This window comes from Aptenodytes patagonicus, chromosome 3 (genome assembly GCF_965638725.1).
Source record: "Aptenodytes patagonicus chromosome 3, bAptPat1.pri.cur, whole genome shotgun sequence".
NCBI classification, from domain to species: domain Eukaryota; kingdom Metazoa; phylum Chordata; class Aves; order Sphenisciformes; family Spheniscidae; genus Aptenodytes; species Aptenodytes patagonicus.
Window position 1 is genome coordinate 11952014 of NC_134951.1, and position 14677 is coordinate 11966690.

At 36.0% G+C, this 14677-nt stretch overlaps 1 protein-coding gene across 3 annotated transcripts in view; it reads left to right on the top strand.

Annotated features, from left to right (window-relative positions):
• The window catches only part of WDR35 (WD repeat domain 35), a 48354-nt gene continuing 33677 nt past the window's right edge, over positions 1–14677 (top strand). For 2 of the 3 annotated variants that reach the window (XM_076332723.1, XM_076332725.1), the window contains exons 1-11: positions 1–116; positions 774–891; positions 1663–1734; positions 3901–3993; positions 5503–5631; positions 5847–5980; positions 7438–7603; positions 7700–7845; positions 9998–10123; positions 13326–13511; positions 14110–14142. In XM_076332723.1, coding sequence (XP_076188838.1) covers positions 93–116; positions 774–891; positions 1663–1734; positions 3901–3993; positions 5503–5631; positions 5847–5980; positions 7438–7603; positions 7700–7845; positions 9998–10123; positions 13326–13511; positions 14110–14142 — 1227 coding nt within the window. In that variant the 5' untranslated portion in view covers positions 1–92. The remainder of the gene's footprint in view (positions 117–773; positions 892–1662; positions 1735–3900; positions 3994–5502; positions 5632–5846; positions 5981–7437; positions 7604–7699; positions 7846–9997; positions 10124–13325; positions 13512–14109; positions 14143–14677) is intronic. The other variant, XM_076332724.1, reaches the window with a different exon arrangement.

Genomic DNA, 14677 nt, shown 5'->3' on the forward strand with positions numbered 1-14677 from the left:
GCGGTTACCAGGGAGGCCGCGCTGGGCCCGTCGCGCCGCGCTGCTGAGGAGCGGTGTGGGTGGGCGCCCCTACGCCCGCCCGCTCCCCCAGGATGTTCATCTACCTGTGCAAGAAGGTGCTCCTGGGGCACGGAGGAAAGTCGGGGCGGCGGGGGGCGGGCAGTCCTCGGGGCAGGCGGAGTTCCCGCCCCCCCGGGAGCCCCCGGGGATTGGGAGCGCGGAGGCCTCAGGGCGCGGAGCGTCCCTCGGGGCTCCCTCCCGCTGCCTGCGGCCGCTGCGGCTCTGCTGGCGCTGGTGGTGCGGCCGTGGGCTTGGTTCCTGCCCAGAGTGCTGGTCTGCTCTGTCCTGCCTGCTCCCTCTCGGCCTGGGTTTGGGGCTTGGGGGTTCTTTGGTCTTCAGCCGTCTCCTAAGCAACTGCTCCCCTAGGAGAGTTTGGACGTGGCTCTTCAGCTGGAGACCAGCTCGTGGCAAAGCCCTGTGCGCAGTGGGAGCCCTCTCACCTGTTGCTCACGGCGCCTTCTCTGCACACCTTTGAAGATGTCCTGTTATTTACTGCATATGTTAGATTTCCCTTTTCTGAACTGTTGTGTTGCAGTTTCACTAGTGCTTGTAAATCTAATTGTCTTCCGTCTCTTTTTGCATGTACTGATCTGTTGATAGAAATGTTTATCTTGTGTGCTATCACAGGTGTCTTTGAGGTGTTCAAATAGAGTATTTGAAAATAAAACTTGATTCTTAGAACTATGTAGAGGTACAAAATATTTCTTTTTCAGATTGCAATTCCCGGTAATGTTCGATTAAGATGTATTTCCTGGAATACGGATCAAGGTTTCATAGCCTGTGGTGGAGAGGATGGATTACTGAAAGTTTTAAAATTAGAAACACAGACAGGTAAATGAGACTTACTTTTTTTTTCTTTTAAGAACAAAATGCACCACACTGCAGAATTCTGAAAGCATAACTCGTTCCACAAGTTACTTGACAATATTGCATATGTTTTAAATCTGTACATAGATATTTATGTGTTTGCATAAACATCAAATGTGCTGTCACTTTCTTTTGAACGCTGTTTTCCTCCAGCTTGTCTTACGTGGCACACGTGTAATTTGTCTACCTGTTATGTCTGCTGAAGTTTTCTTCAGTGCTTCTTTTTTTTCAGGGCATACGTTTCATTCTTGTTCTTTTTGTATAGGCTTCCAGCGTATTTTGGAACTTATTTCATTATTTCTTAATCTTGTTTTGAATGTTCTCTACCAGCTTCATTATTTTAGGGAGAAAGGCGTGTATATATTTTTTTTAATAAATATGTTCCAATAAAAGTAAAATCTAATACATTTTCAAATTCTTTTAAACTTTTTTCTGAATGTAACAAAATGTGATAGCCATGTTTTTGTTGTTGTTTTAGGTATTTTTGTTTGTTTTGTTGGTTTTTTTTCCTGAAAAACTGCTAGACCATAAAGAGTATGACTTTGGATGACAGATGTGAATAGCAAACACATTGAACTGAGGGGTGGGAAATTCATCCTGCAGTTACAATTTACATACATTTAGGTGAAGTAATTTTATCTATGTAAATAGTGATTAGAGCTGCAGTATTGATAGAGACACAGTAATATGTATGCTTTATTAGGTTTATTTTACAGCTATATTTGTTATTTTTAGATGAAGCAAAAATAAAGGGACTTGCAGCTCCTAGCAATCTTTCTGTGAATCAAACTCTTGAAGGTCATAGTGGTAAGTGTCTTTGGGCATTTAATGTACTTTTGATTAGAATAAAAAAAAAACCAAACCTTGTGAATACTTGAAAATATTTTGTGAAGTTGATAGAGTAATTTTGCTATAACTCTTTATTGTAAGCCTGAAATAAAGATTATCAGTATTCAACTCGGGTGTGTAATAGCTTGGCTATCTATTTTTACCAAGTTATCTGATGAAAAACCTACAGTCAATCTTTCATGATCTATGATTGAATTACCGGGTTGAGAATCAAACTGATGTAGCCTTACCTCAATTCTCCTGGCTGATACGATATGTGCGATGCAGATGCATGCTGCACAAATCAAGCTCTGCCTGTTACGATTTAAAGTTTGCTTATGGATTTTGCAAGGTTAAGTCTGTGAACTTTGACATTACAGCCTAACTTGTGTTTTGTATTACCTCAGGTTTTGCTTTTTCCAAATTATTTGGCCCCCATTCATTATCCTGAGAAGGAAGTATTGATTTCTATTTAAGTGGATGATGTTATTGTATGTGTTATATTACAGAGGGACTTTTTGGGGTTTTTTTTAATCGTGCAGTGCTACTGGTATAGTGCTTGTTATCTCCGACTTCAGCATGGTTAATCTGGAAGTGCTAATCAGTTGCATGGGACTGGAATATATTATTAGGTATTTACATAAAAGATCATGATATGTTTGCTCCCATACATTTGTTCACATACTGCCTTGGTAGATGACAGACAAAGAATGCTTTATAGCAGAAGAGAAAAGCTAAACTGGTGGGGAGTTGATGCTGGAATTGCTAAGTTAAAAGAAACGATGATCTAATGTGTTCTAAAAAAAAAAAGAACAATTTTCTCTTACACTATATATATAAAGTTTTAACCTCTGTACGATAAGCTAAAATGAGAAATGTGACTAAAAGCATTCTTAAGCATTTTTTCTAGCAACATGTGTGGATAACCCTGGGGTTTTTTTGATAGTGTCTATGAGATTTGCTTATATGTTACGGTAGCTTTACATTTACTTCTGAAGAAATCAAAGTTAGTTCAGTAAACCTGATCTCTGTTTTAGATATATCTTCACTTTCCATTTATTGACCAACTACAGAATGTGTACGTATGTAGGCTGCATTATAGTATACAGACAAAGTTTAGAGAGGTTAGAAAACAGGCTAGAGAACGATAGCGTGTGAAAGTAAAAAGTGAATGCAGGGAAATTAGACAGGGAGGAATTAAACTCTCGCGTGAAAAATGTTACATGGTCATCATCCGTGGACAATGGGATATGAATAGAATGCTAAAATCCTTATGTTATTTAAAGAAATGGTCTTTTTATGAGGATTTGCAGTTGAAACCTGCCAACATTCAGGTTATTTTAGGGGCCTGGTTAAATATGATTAAAAAAAAAAAAGAATTGTGAGGAATTGATTTAGTGGATATTTTGAATGGATGTCTTTCAATTCTGAAATAGATTACTATTACCTTCAAAAATCCATGACATACAGGATATCTTTGATTGCATCTGTTGATAAAGTTCATGACTGAAATGCTGAAAAATGGAAAGGATACAGAGGAAATGGATGACTAGTGGTGAGGGCATGAAAGAGTGTGATGCTTGAAGTGACCAAGTTCATATCCAGTGTTGAACTGATGAAATAAGACGCTGCTTAGAAACGGTTTGAAAATGTTTCATGTCAGGTCAAATATTTATGAGTAGGATCCCATGTGAGACTTGAGGGTCTGAAGCAATTGTGTGTAGAGTGCTCTCTTTGGTAATCGTGAGGGAGATTTTGTTTTAAAAGTGCAGCACTACGAGGATCAAACTACTAAGAGGAAGAAAAAAACAAAACAACATGACTGTAAAGTTTTGACAGCTTCCCAGACTAACTTGTCAGAGGCAGTCAGAAACCGCAGAACTATGATTTGGGTTTTGCATATTGAAGCAATATTCTGAGCATAATTAGGAGAGGATGTTACTCAAGTGGGTGAATACAGAAGCAAAAGGAGCCATTTAGCAGAATTTTGAAAGAGGAAACAAGGGATACAGAAAGAATGCCTAAAACTAAATCAAAGTCAGCAATGCAAATTTTTGAAAAGCTCCAGGTTGATTAAGTTGGATGTGGTGGTTTTTATTAACTTATTTAAATGGTGTAAATAAAAAAATTTGTATCATTTTCTAGGTTCAGTGCAAGTGGTGACCTGGAATGAACAGTATCAAAAACTGACTACCAGTGATCAAAATGGACTCATCATTGTGTGGATGCTGTATAAAGGTATTCTACAGGATAAATTTAAGATGGGATAATATTCCATGTTGTGAGAAATCTTTTTTCTTTTATCCCCCCCCCCAATTTTTACAATTCTTTTCAGACTTTTTATTTTGCAGACTGTAAAGGTCAGAATAGATTTAAAATGGTTTCCAAGTTTTTATTGTAATACTTGTCTACGTTTTTCATAGTGTAGTCACATATAAAAAGACATTTGTCCTGCAGAGCTACCTTAGGAGAAGATATCAGTTCTTAGCCATATGCTTGGTAAACTGCTCTAAATTTCTTATTTTCTTCTCTCTGTTACTTTATTCCCTTGGAGGAAAATAGTATAGTGGACGAAAAAAAGAAGCAGTGCTTCTTTGGGTAGGTTCTGTTCTGTGTATCATTGTAATATTTAAATAGTTCTGCAAAGTGCATCATACAGACATACTGGTAGAACTACAAGAACTTAGCAACCCTGCTTAGAACATCAATTAAATACTTCCATAAAAACAATCCTTAGAAATGTTTAATTAAGGCAGTGAACTAATATGACTAACCAGTGTATTGCTGTAATTGGCTTTTATTGTTCTTGACCTTTTCACACATGTACTTCTTTGGTATGCTTAAATTCATTTGAAAGTCGGCAAACCTCTCAGTCAAATTAACCGCTTTCCAACACACGTGGGAAAGAAAAAGAAAATAAAGGGTTTTATTTTTCTCTTGGGGATTTCTGTGTAATGAAAAATGGAAACAAATAAAATCTCAGCTCAGCTTCTCATTTCAGGAATAAAGAATATCGCTTGATTAGTCTTTCTGCCTGATATGTGGTGGCTATGGTCACATAAATCATCTCTTAGTTTTGGAAAAGAACCAGTAAATTACTTAATATATATTCCTATCAAAGATGGTTGTTCCCTCCATTTATGTTTCCTAGTATATTCTTGTCAGTTCTGAACTTACGTAAGCACAGATCTCTTCCTGCAGGGCGCCTCTGGGACTTTGGCTCTCCTCTGATTCCTCATTTGTCAGGTTCTTTTTGGAAATCAGTAGCTCACATCTGAACACTGGATTTCGCAATAATTATGTCTGTGTAGTCTGGGGGACACTATAGCGTAGTCTTGCTAGACTTTTACAGAAAGGGTGGAACAACTTAGTTTTTAATTCCTTTCCAAAATTCATTTTTTCTGTATCTTTGTTGTATACTACATTGCAGAGTCATGTGTAACCTGCTATCTCATGTTTACTTATAAGCAGACCATTCTCAGGTTTCTCCATTTCATTGAACATCTAATTTGATTGCTTGGTAACTTTTATAAACCTTTTGTGTGTCTGTATTATGTTTTATTTGTTTTTTTTTTTAACAACTTCAGGAATTCATATTGCTAAGAACTGTCATTATCATCCTATTTGCATATTTTTTTAATTGAGAGTAATTTTACTTTCTGAATTCAGTGATTAGCGTGTACCTTGAATCCACTAGAGGATTATTAAATCAGAAGTATAACTCCGTTTTTCATTCGCTACTAATAGGTGCTTGGTATGAAGAGATGATTAACAATAGAAATAAATCTGTTGTTCGAAGTATGAGCTGGAATGCTGATGGACAAAAGATTTGTATTGTATATGAAGATGGAGCTGTGATTGTTGGATCAGTGGATGGTAAAATTTAAGCTCTACTAATTGTTGTGGTGTTACATAGCTTTTGTTTTCAGTATTATGTACATAGTGGTTCTGCTTCTCTAGATAAATACAATTAATACTTTATAATTGTTGTTTTGACTTTCTTTAGCTGTTTCAGTTTTTACATTGGTAACTTGCATCCTGTTTTTAATTTTGTGCTATGTTTATTAAGTACAATCAATGTTCTGTTACAGGCAATCGCATTTGGGGAAAAGACTTGAAAGGTACCCACCTGTGCCACGTGGCCTGGTCCTCCAATAGCAAAGTTTTACTCTTTGGAATGGCAAATGGAGAGATCCACATTTATGACAATCAGGGAAACTTTATTGTAAGTTCATGGTGGTATAATAAAGGTATTAACTTCAACGGGCATAAAAACTTACTTCCTCTTAATTTATTTCATGTTTGTTTGTTTAGTTGGTGGACTTCAGTACTGAGAACTGGACAAGGTCTTGTGCACAAAGTTTCTATTCAAGATTTATGCAGCTGCAGCTTTCTAATATAAATATTTCTTGGTAGCTAAATGAATATCCCATCAACTAATGCCTTTTTGCCTTGCAGTAGTTATTGAAAACGTAAAAATATGTATTGTGATGCTAATTAAATTAAATGAAGCTCACGTTAAAAGTACTAGTGTGCTTTTAGAATAAAGCAGTAGTTTATTTTCCTGTTGCTCCTGTCATTCTTTATTACATAAGGAATGATACATGCTTCAGAGAAAACCTGGTAATAAGTGGAAAAATGAAAGGAAGTAACTAAACTATTGCTGTGTTCCTACAACTTTGGTTTACTTATTTATTTTTGTCTACTTAATTGGAGTATTTGAATATGACTGTGACAAAATGCTAACCAGAAGTAAAACATTGACTTTGAAAAGAGCAATGTATTTGCCTGTTATGGTAAATTTCCCCTTCCCCTTCCCCCTTTAACCTTCCCCTTCCCCCTTTAACCTTCCCCTTCCCCCTTTAACCTTCCCCTTCCCCCTTTAACCTTCCATTGTATATTTCTTTCTTCCCTCTGTGTGAGTCATGGTGTTTCTAGCATGTGCTGTAAATGACTGAAATTCTTTAAATAAGTTGTTGTTACTCCCGCTGTGCCCCCCCGCCCCCCCCCCCCCCGACCTGTTATCAACAACATGTGTCATCGTGTGTACTCTCTCCCCCTCCCTCCCTCCCTTCCACAAGTTACCTGGTAGCCCTCCTCAAAGTGATCCAGGTGCACTCCTATCTTTCAGAAAAAGCCCTTACCTGTGTTACCAGATATACAGGGATAATTATTACAAAAGTAAACTTATCTTAATCGGTGTTCTAATTTGGACATTTAGTTTTTTCCAATTATTTTAATATATTATTCAAGAGACTTTTATCAAGAAAAAGCTGAGAAAAGGTTTCTTTTTTAAAAAAATCTTGTCGCCGGGAGTGGTTTGAAATTATTTTTATTTTTTGCAAAGTTCCAGTGCGGTTCCTTGTGTGTATGTGTGGGGTGGGGTTTTGTTTTGTTTTCTTTAAGTTACTTTACTTTTCAAAGAATGAAAATGCCAACATTAAAGTATTTCTTTGCAGTTAAAAATATGTGTCTTCATATGTCTGATGTGGCTTTGAATAAGGAAGTTTTTCAAACTCTTAAATTAAATTTTGAGACTGTGAAAATTTTTCTTGAGAGAGGAAGAAAAAAAATTGCATAGACTTCTGCATAGGTCTTCTGCAAGGTATCAGTAGAGATGTAAATTGTTCTTCTAAATAGCATGTTGTATATGACTTTAAATAATTAACCATTCTTGTGTAGGTGAAAATGAAACTGAGTTGTTTGGTGAACTTAACTGGAGCATTCAGTATTGCTGGAATACACTGGTATCATGGTACAGAGGGCTACATTGAACCAGATTGTCCTTGTCTTGCTGTCTGTTATGACAATGGAAGATGCCAGATAATGAGAGATGAGAATGACCACAGTAAGTACAAAATGTGGGGCGTTAATTACTGAGCTACTCTTGACCCAAAACGTCTACTTGTGTTCATATTCTTAATGTTTATTTCTTAAAAACTAGATCCTGTTTTGATTGACACTGGTATGAATGTAGTATGTATTCAGTGGAACCACTGTGGAAGCGTATTGGCAGTGGCAGGCTCCCTAAAAGCAACTTCTCAAGATAAAGATGTAAACATTGTGCAGTTTTATACTCCGTTTGGCGAGGTAAAAATATTTAATATACTTACATAACATAAAGGTTTTTATCTTCGTGTGTTTTGTCTATGTGGTCATTACTGGTGGAATTTGGATGCCAAAATGTAGGTGTTTAGTGTGTTTAATGTGCCCTAAGGTATCTAGGATATCCACCTGGATCTGGGAAGATGACATAGGACCAGGTACCCTTTTAGAACAGCAAGTTAGCGGCCAGCGTGAAAATCTGAGTGTGTGTCATAAAACACTAAATGATGGGATATGCATAGTGTCTAACTTGGAACACCTAACTCAGATACCTGAGTTCAGACTATAGTCAATGAGCGATTTGGAATGCTTAGGCAGCAGTTAAGATGCTAACTTAACATCTGTGTTTCAAATCTGGAAGTACTTGTTCTCCACTGGCTCTGTAAGAGACCTAGGCATCTCTAGATGAGGAGTTTAAAATACGGCAGTGAATGCTCCCCTCTATTTTTATGGAATCAGTAAAACTGAGAAAACGGCATCTGATATCAGTAAAAGCAATGGACCAGAAACCTCAGACAAGGTAAACGGCTTCTAATCTTCATTTTTCTGTTGGGGATACTGTTTTGTAAATGTTTTTTGTACTTCATGTCTTTTTTATAAGATGTTAAATGTTCACCAGTTGAGAGACAACTTTGCTATATATTTTCGTTCATGGTGCTACTCTTGCCTTGCAAGGTAATTTCAGGTAATTTCACTTTCCCTCCTAGTAATATATCTGGAAATCAGTAAGTTAGTGCTAAGTATCGGAGTGTGAGGAAGTTTGTTCCTTGTGCAGAGAAAGTACTTGTCAGCCCTGAGGGTAACTGTGGTAAGAAGGATAGAGCTGTGAGCTGTGCTGTGAAAGGGGTTAAGATCCAACATTATCTGTAGGGGTTTCCTTAGTTGAAAGTATTAAATGGAACCAAAGGTTTTGGCAATAATGTTATGTCTTTGGTTACTAATGTCCTTCAGATTAACTGAAACAGGTGTTCCAGATTCTGTATCTAGTGTTTACAAGTAAATTCTTTAGATTTTAGAATTGTTTTGTACTAGTTCTGATATTCAGGTACGGACTTAACTTTTTGGAAGATGGTATCTTCCGTGAATAATGTGCGACCAGTATTTGGACCTGGTATTTCCATCTGATCAAAGGCGTGAAATAGGTACTAAACTGTGTAAGTTCATTGATAACAGTTTATTTAGGCACAAAGTTATGCCCTCAAAAGGAAAGTTAGATCTAAGCATAAGTATCAGTGTTCTGCTCAGTAAAAAGTTGCATTTTTTTAAAGCCTAAGATTATTCAAGCTCTTACAGTAAAGAGTAGATTAACGTATCCTTTATTACATACATCTATATTACTTGCAAACAAAAAGCTTCCCACAAACAAGTGCTCTGTGGGACTAAGATTATAGTTTTTGAAAACATTATTTTTTTTTCAATTGTTTCCTTCATTCAACTTCAAATTCTACAGCAAAATAAAGATACAAGAAAAAAAAAGATGGAAAGTGTATTTCTTTGCTAGCTCTTAATTTAAGAGCTAGCTAGTAGATGTAAATGGACATCTAACTGACTTTCTTAGACTTTTTTTGAAAGGGAATAAAGAGGAGGAAAATGTCTGTTCCCCCACTGCAAATTGTGTACCTCTGCAGCTGATTCATTGTATGCTCTTGATATAGATTAGCTATGTGTTTTTATTTGTTTAAATGATCAGCTGTAGTTAAGGGTGTTGTACATCAACTGACTAATACACTTCCAGTGTAAATGAAACTTCTGAGTCATGTCAGGTATCAGTACTATTGTTGTGTTTATTTTAGTAGTGACTGAAATTACAAAGGTGATTCAAATTACCAACCAAAAGAAAAAATGTTTATACTGTTATTCTCCATCTATTATTTATTTTTTGTAAGTTTGAACTGTCACCGAGTCCTGTGTTTTCTTTCTCTCTGACAAAGAATTGAGGCAAAAGAACAGTTTATGGTAATGAATGTTAAATATCTCCCCCTTTATTTGCGTGCGTATTGTAATTTGGGAGTCATGGGGTACTGTAAAGAAGATGTATGTTTGGTTTTCATCAACTATCAAAACTGTTGTTTATGTATTTTAGAGTGGTTTTCCTATGATAAATTCAGAATCTTTTTCTTTCCTTGTCTTAAAAAAGCATTTGCGCACACTGAAAGTTCCTGGCAAACAGATAGCTGCCTTGTCTTGGGAAGGAAGTGGACTGAAAATTGCACTAGCTGTTGATTCTTACATATATTTTGCAAACATTCGTCCAGATTACAAGGTATGTAGTAATGTGGCACTTAACTGTATTAATAAACTTCCTGTTATATATTCTCTTTCTGAATGGGTTGAAAAAGTAGCTTTCTCTAATATATAAATCAATGCTTAACTTATGATTAATGTTTGAGCAACACTACTGACTTGAAGTTGTAGTGGAATGTGTCTGTCTTGGTAATGGAATGACTTAGCCATTGCTTTTATAATGAATTTATGATTTTTATTTTCATAATAAGGAAATGTATGCTTTGTTAATATTAACAGAATTGGGCATGATTCTAAATTTGGTAGTGATTGAGACTGTCATGTAGGTAAGGCTCCAGTGTTTTCATTGCTGTTTGGTTAAACTGAGTCGACTAAGTGATACAATGGGAATTGTTTGAGCCTTACTTTTACTGTCATTTTTTTTTTGGTGGTGAGTTACTAGTTTGAACCAGGAGAGTTGTGTAGAAACCTGAACAGTAGAAATGAATGCAACCTGATAGGCATACTTTCTACTTGTATTTCAATTCCCAATATACTTTTTGTAAGTGTGTATTCAGCTAATTCTAAATAATGTTTTTATCTTGTCTACCATATGGGGGTTTTTGTTTGTTTTCTTTTAAAGAGTTAGGACTATTTCACTTAAATTTACAGTTTAACAAAAAATAGCAATTACTGTCCAGTATACAGCATTGTATACTTTTTTTTCCCCCAGCACACGATATGTTCTTTAATCATCAGTGCGTAACCACTGTGATTAAAGAGAGTGTAATGTGAGGAACATACTGCAGCTATATTGAAATGTATTGTTCCACTCAGTTGTGAAAAATCATTGGTCAGGGAGTTATAAACACAAATCCGCTAGGAAGCAATCTCAAATAGTTTGTTGTAAATCTGCTAGAAAAGACTTTGGAAATTTGAGCTGGAAATTAGTCTTGCAGGAAATGCTACCTAATGTTTATTCTGGGAAATGTGTAACAGCTGGAACACAGGCCTATTGCTTTTTCTTAAACTCATCAGTATCTATGAGACCATGTGTATTTCAAGATCTGGCACAGTTTGCAAATGAGTATTTTGAAACCTTAGTTTTAGAAACTGCATGTGTCAGCTCTATTTTTTTTTTTTCTTTTGCATATTTAAAGTGGAAAAAGATGTGCTCAAATTAATTTATTTCTGCAGCAAATAAACTCTTAACCTGTTGGTAGTATACTCAGTTTCAATGTTAAATATTTTTATAGTGAATGATATGTGTTGTCCATCAATAAATACTACACATTACTACCGCTATGTTCTTTCTGATCATATCAGTAACTCCCTTTTAGGAACTAGATATTCTAAAAGGTGACGGTCATTAAATGGTAGTGATTCAAAGCTGTCATTAACTTAGGCTGGATTGGAATTAGTGACCTGGAGCTGAAGTGTTAGTATCACATTACCAATCTACTGAATAATCCGGTTTCCTGTATTTTTCAAGTTTTACCATAATAAGAGAAAGGGGGTTCTAAATTAATATGACAGTAAAAACTATGAATTGAGCTGATTGTTTTTAAACTATTCATAGTTTACATGGTATCTTTCTGGAGTTGTAATACTAATTTAGAGTCTATAGCTCTAGTTACATTTCTTCTGGTGTATATTACCTTATTCAAATCTATGTTGGATTTCACTTTATATCCTTCCTCATCATCCAGCATTCTGGGGTCCTTTGCTAGTTCTTGAAATCCGTTTTAGATTTGACAAACATGATTTACAGTTTACTGACTTGTTACCTCATAAATTACTCCTTTCATATAAATTCTGAATATTCAGAGTAGTATAAGTTCCAGTTTGCATCTCTGGGAAGGATCCTGTGGGTAGTGCTCTTGGTTGTCAAAAACTACCTTTATTCCAATCCTTTTATTTTTCCTCCTGTATCCAAAATGAGCTTGATTTTCTTGAAAATCCAGCTAGGTCATATCAGTTGGGTCATCTTCATTCGCATGCCTCTTGCCTCTCTGAAAGATAATAAATAATAATAAATGATAATAATAAATGAATGAGGTACAACTTCCAGGACTAAAAACATGATGACTGCCCGGTGTGTTGTATTTACCCATGTCCATCTAACTCCTGTGTTCCCCCACCCCCATCTCTACCTTGTGTGAAAGCTGGATTTACTGATTTGTGATTTCCAGAATCATAACGCTTTTTACATCTGCCCACTCCTGTTCCTCTGGCTATATTGCACAGCATTGTGTTTGAATTCCCATAGAACTCTACTTGAGTGAAAACCACTGGGTTCTGACAATTTATTACCATTCAGTTTATAGATCTATTCTAAAAGTTCTTTTGCTGATACTTTAGTTTATTGTCTCGGTTTCATTCCCTGTAGAGTGTGGGAACCCTTCTGGCCAGCTCTCTAACAAGCTTTCTCCTCTCTCTCTAGTAAATGCTGATGCAGAGAATTCTATTAGTTTTTCTACAATTGCATCATCATCCTTAAGTTTGTTTGTTAACTTCACCTCCTTTCTGAGGTATTTTCTGATTCTGCTGTGTTAGAAAGGGTTTTCATTATTAATTTCTAGAATTTAAATCAGTTGAATGCAATAAAATACCTCTTAATGGTTTTTACAGTGTTTGGATATTCCATTTCTTCTTTTGCGTTTTTGCCCTTTCTCCTACTTGTTACATGAATAATTATATTCTGGGGGGAAGGGAGGGTTTTTCTTATGTTAGTAATATGGAAGAGGTGATGTGAGTTATTATAGTGCTCTAATATAATTGCTTGATTCTGTCTGCTTCAGGAATTGCACTGTTTGAGGTGTTTATTATATTTCCCTTGGGAAATGAACTTTGGGTTTCCAAATCAATAGTCATAGAGCAAGCATTTTCATGGGAAAAAACATCATCACAGTGCGTATTTCCGTGTACCCACTGAACAAGGAAGAAACAAGGGGAAGTGAGATCTTGTCAGTTTTTGAGGTTGATCCTCCCAATTCTGATTGTGATAGGTTATTCTGCGTGATGGGAAGGCTTCTTTTGCCAGTTTAATATTATGCAGATAACTTACTGCCAGAGCTGTGTTCACATACTTTTAATAAGTCAGTTCATCACCTGACAGGTAAAGAATATTGAATACTGATTGTGTATATGAAGTTAAACACTCTCTTTCATAGCTGTGAACAATTTATTATTGAATTCTTATAATTTCTGATAGGTTTTATCAAAATTGTCTCTCTTGGCAGTGGGGTTACTGCTCCAATACGGTTGTTTATGCATATACCCGTCCTGATCGTCCAGAATACTGTGTAGTCTTTTGGGACACAAAAAACAATGAGAAGTATGTGAAATATGTCAAGAGCTTGATTTCCATAACAACTTATGGAGACTTCTGTGTTTTAGCAACTAAAGCAGATGAAAATCAACCTCAGGTAAAGTCTTTCTTTTAATTTTCACTTGAAACGCTCTGTTCCACATGTCAGTGCTTTACAGCCAGAGTAAGATGAAATGTAAAAATCTGAATCTGTCTCGGAGTGCGTCATTCAGTTGTCATTTGACAGAATGGCGCTTGAATGGGCTCAGTGTTTAAAAACAAAGAACTCCAACAAACAACAAAGTAACAGCAAAAATGTGCAGAACCGATTAACTGCCTCTATATTTTAACTCCTTGTAGCCATTAGTAACTCAGTGAAAACTGCAGCCTTCAAGATAAGTATTTCTAAAGAAACATTAAGAACAGTTCTCCAAAGAAAAGCCAGAAGTAGGAGAGCATCAGAATGGTAACAAATAATTAATCAGTCAGAAGTGGAAAAAAAAAAGGGGAATTTTTTTAGGTGATATAAATCACACCTTACTACAAACTGCTCCATTTGTTTGTTTATTTATTTATTTTAAATGTAGTGACAAATTATATGATAAATGTATCCTTTGGTTAATGTACATTCGGTTAGCGTGATGCTGTTACACGTTTTTTCTTACTGCGTTCACTTCTGAATTATTTTCTGTATCACTTGTATATTGCTTACAAAGGAGGAGCATGAGACGGAGTCAATTGGTGCAACGGTAAAAAAAAAATGCTTTAGTGCTGCTTTGCTTGATTGTGCAATAAATGGTGCACTGTCATATGGATTGAAAATATGTATACATGGCCAAAACCATTTGGTGAAATTGAGTGCAATAAAATGAGATTTTTCTGGGTTGTATTTTTAAAATAGGAAGCAAACAGTGGAGGGACTTAGTGTAACTTTCTTGAGCATAAATAAGAGATTTAATTTTAGCATCTGAAAATTACACATAGTAAGCATCTTTCAATTCTTTTGAAATGGCTCCAGTGTAATTATTAACACTGTGGGGGGTCAGCTTCTAGGAAATGAAGTGAACAAGTTTATCCTTTCTGTAGCAGTTCATTAGAGTTGCTTTCTGAAAAACAGATTTGTTTTGCAATAGATTTTGGTCATTAGAATTGTGATTTCAAGATGGCAAAACATACAGCAATAGCTGATGGGGCAAAAAAGACTAATTTCAGCAGGAACTGCTTAAAGGTATTGCAAGCGGATATGAATGTCAGTAAGTTACGAAAAACTTAACGTGGATACCC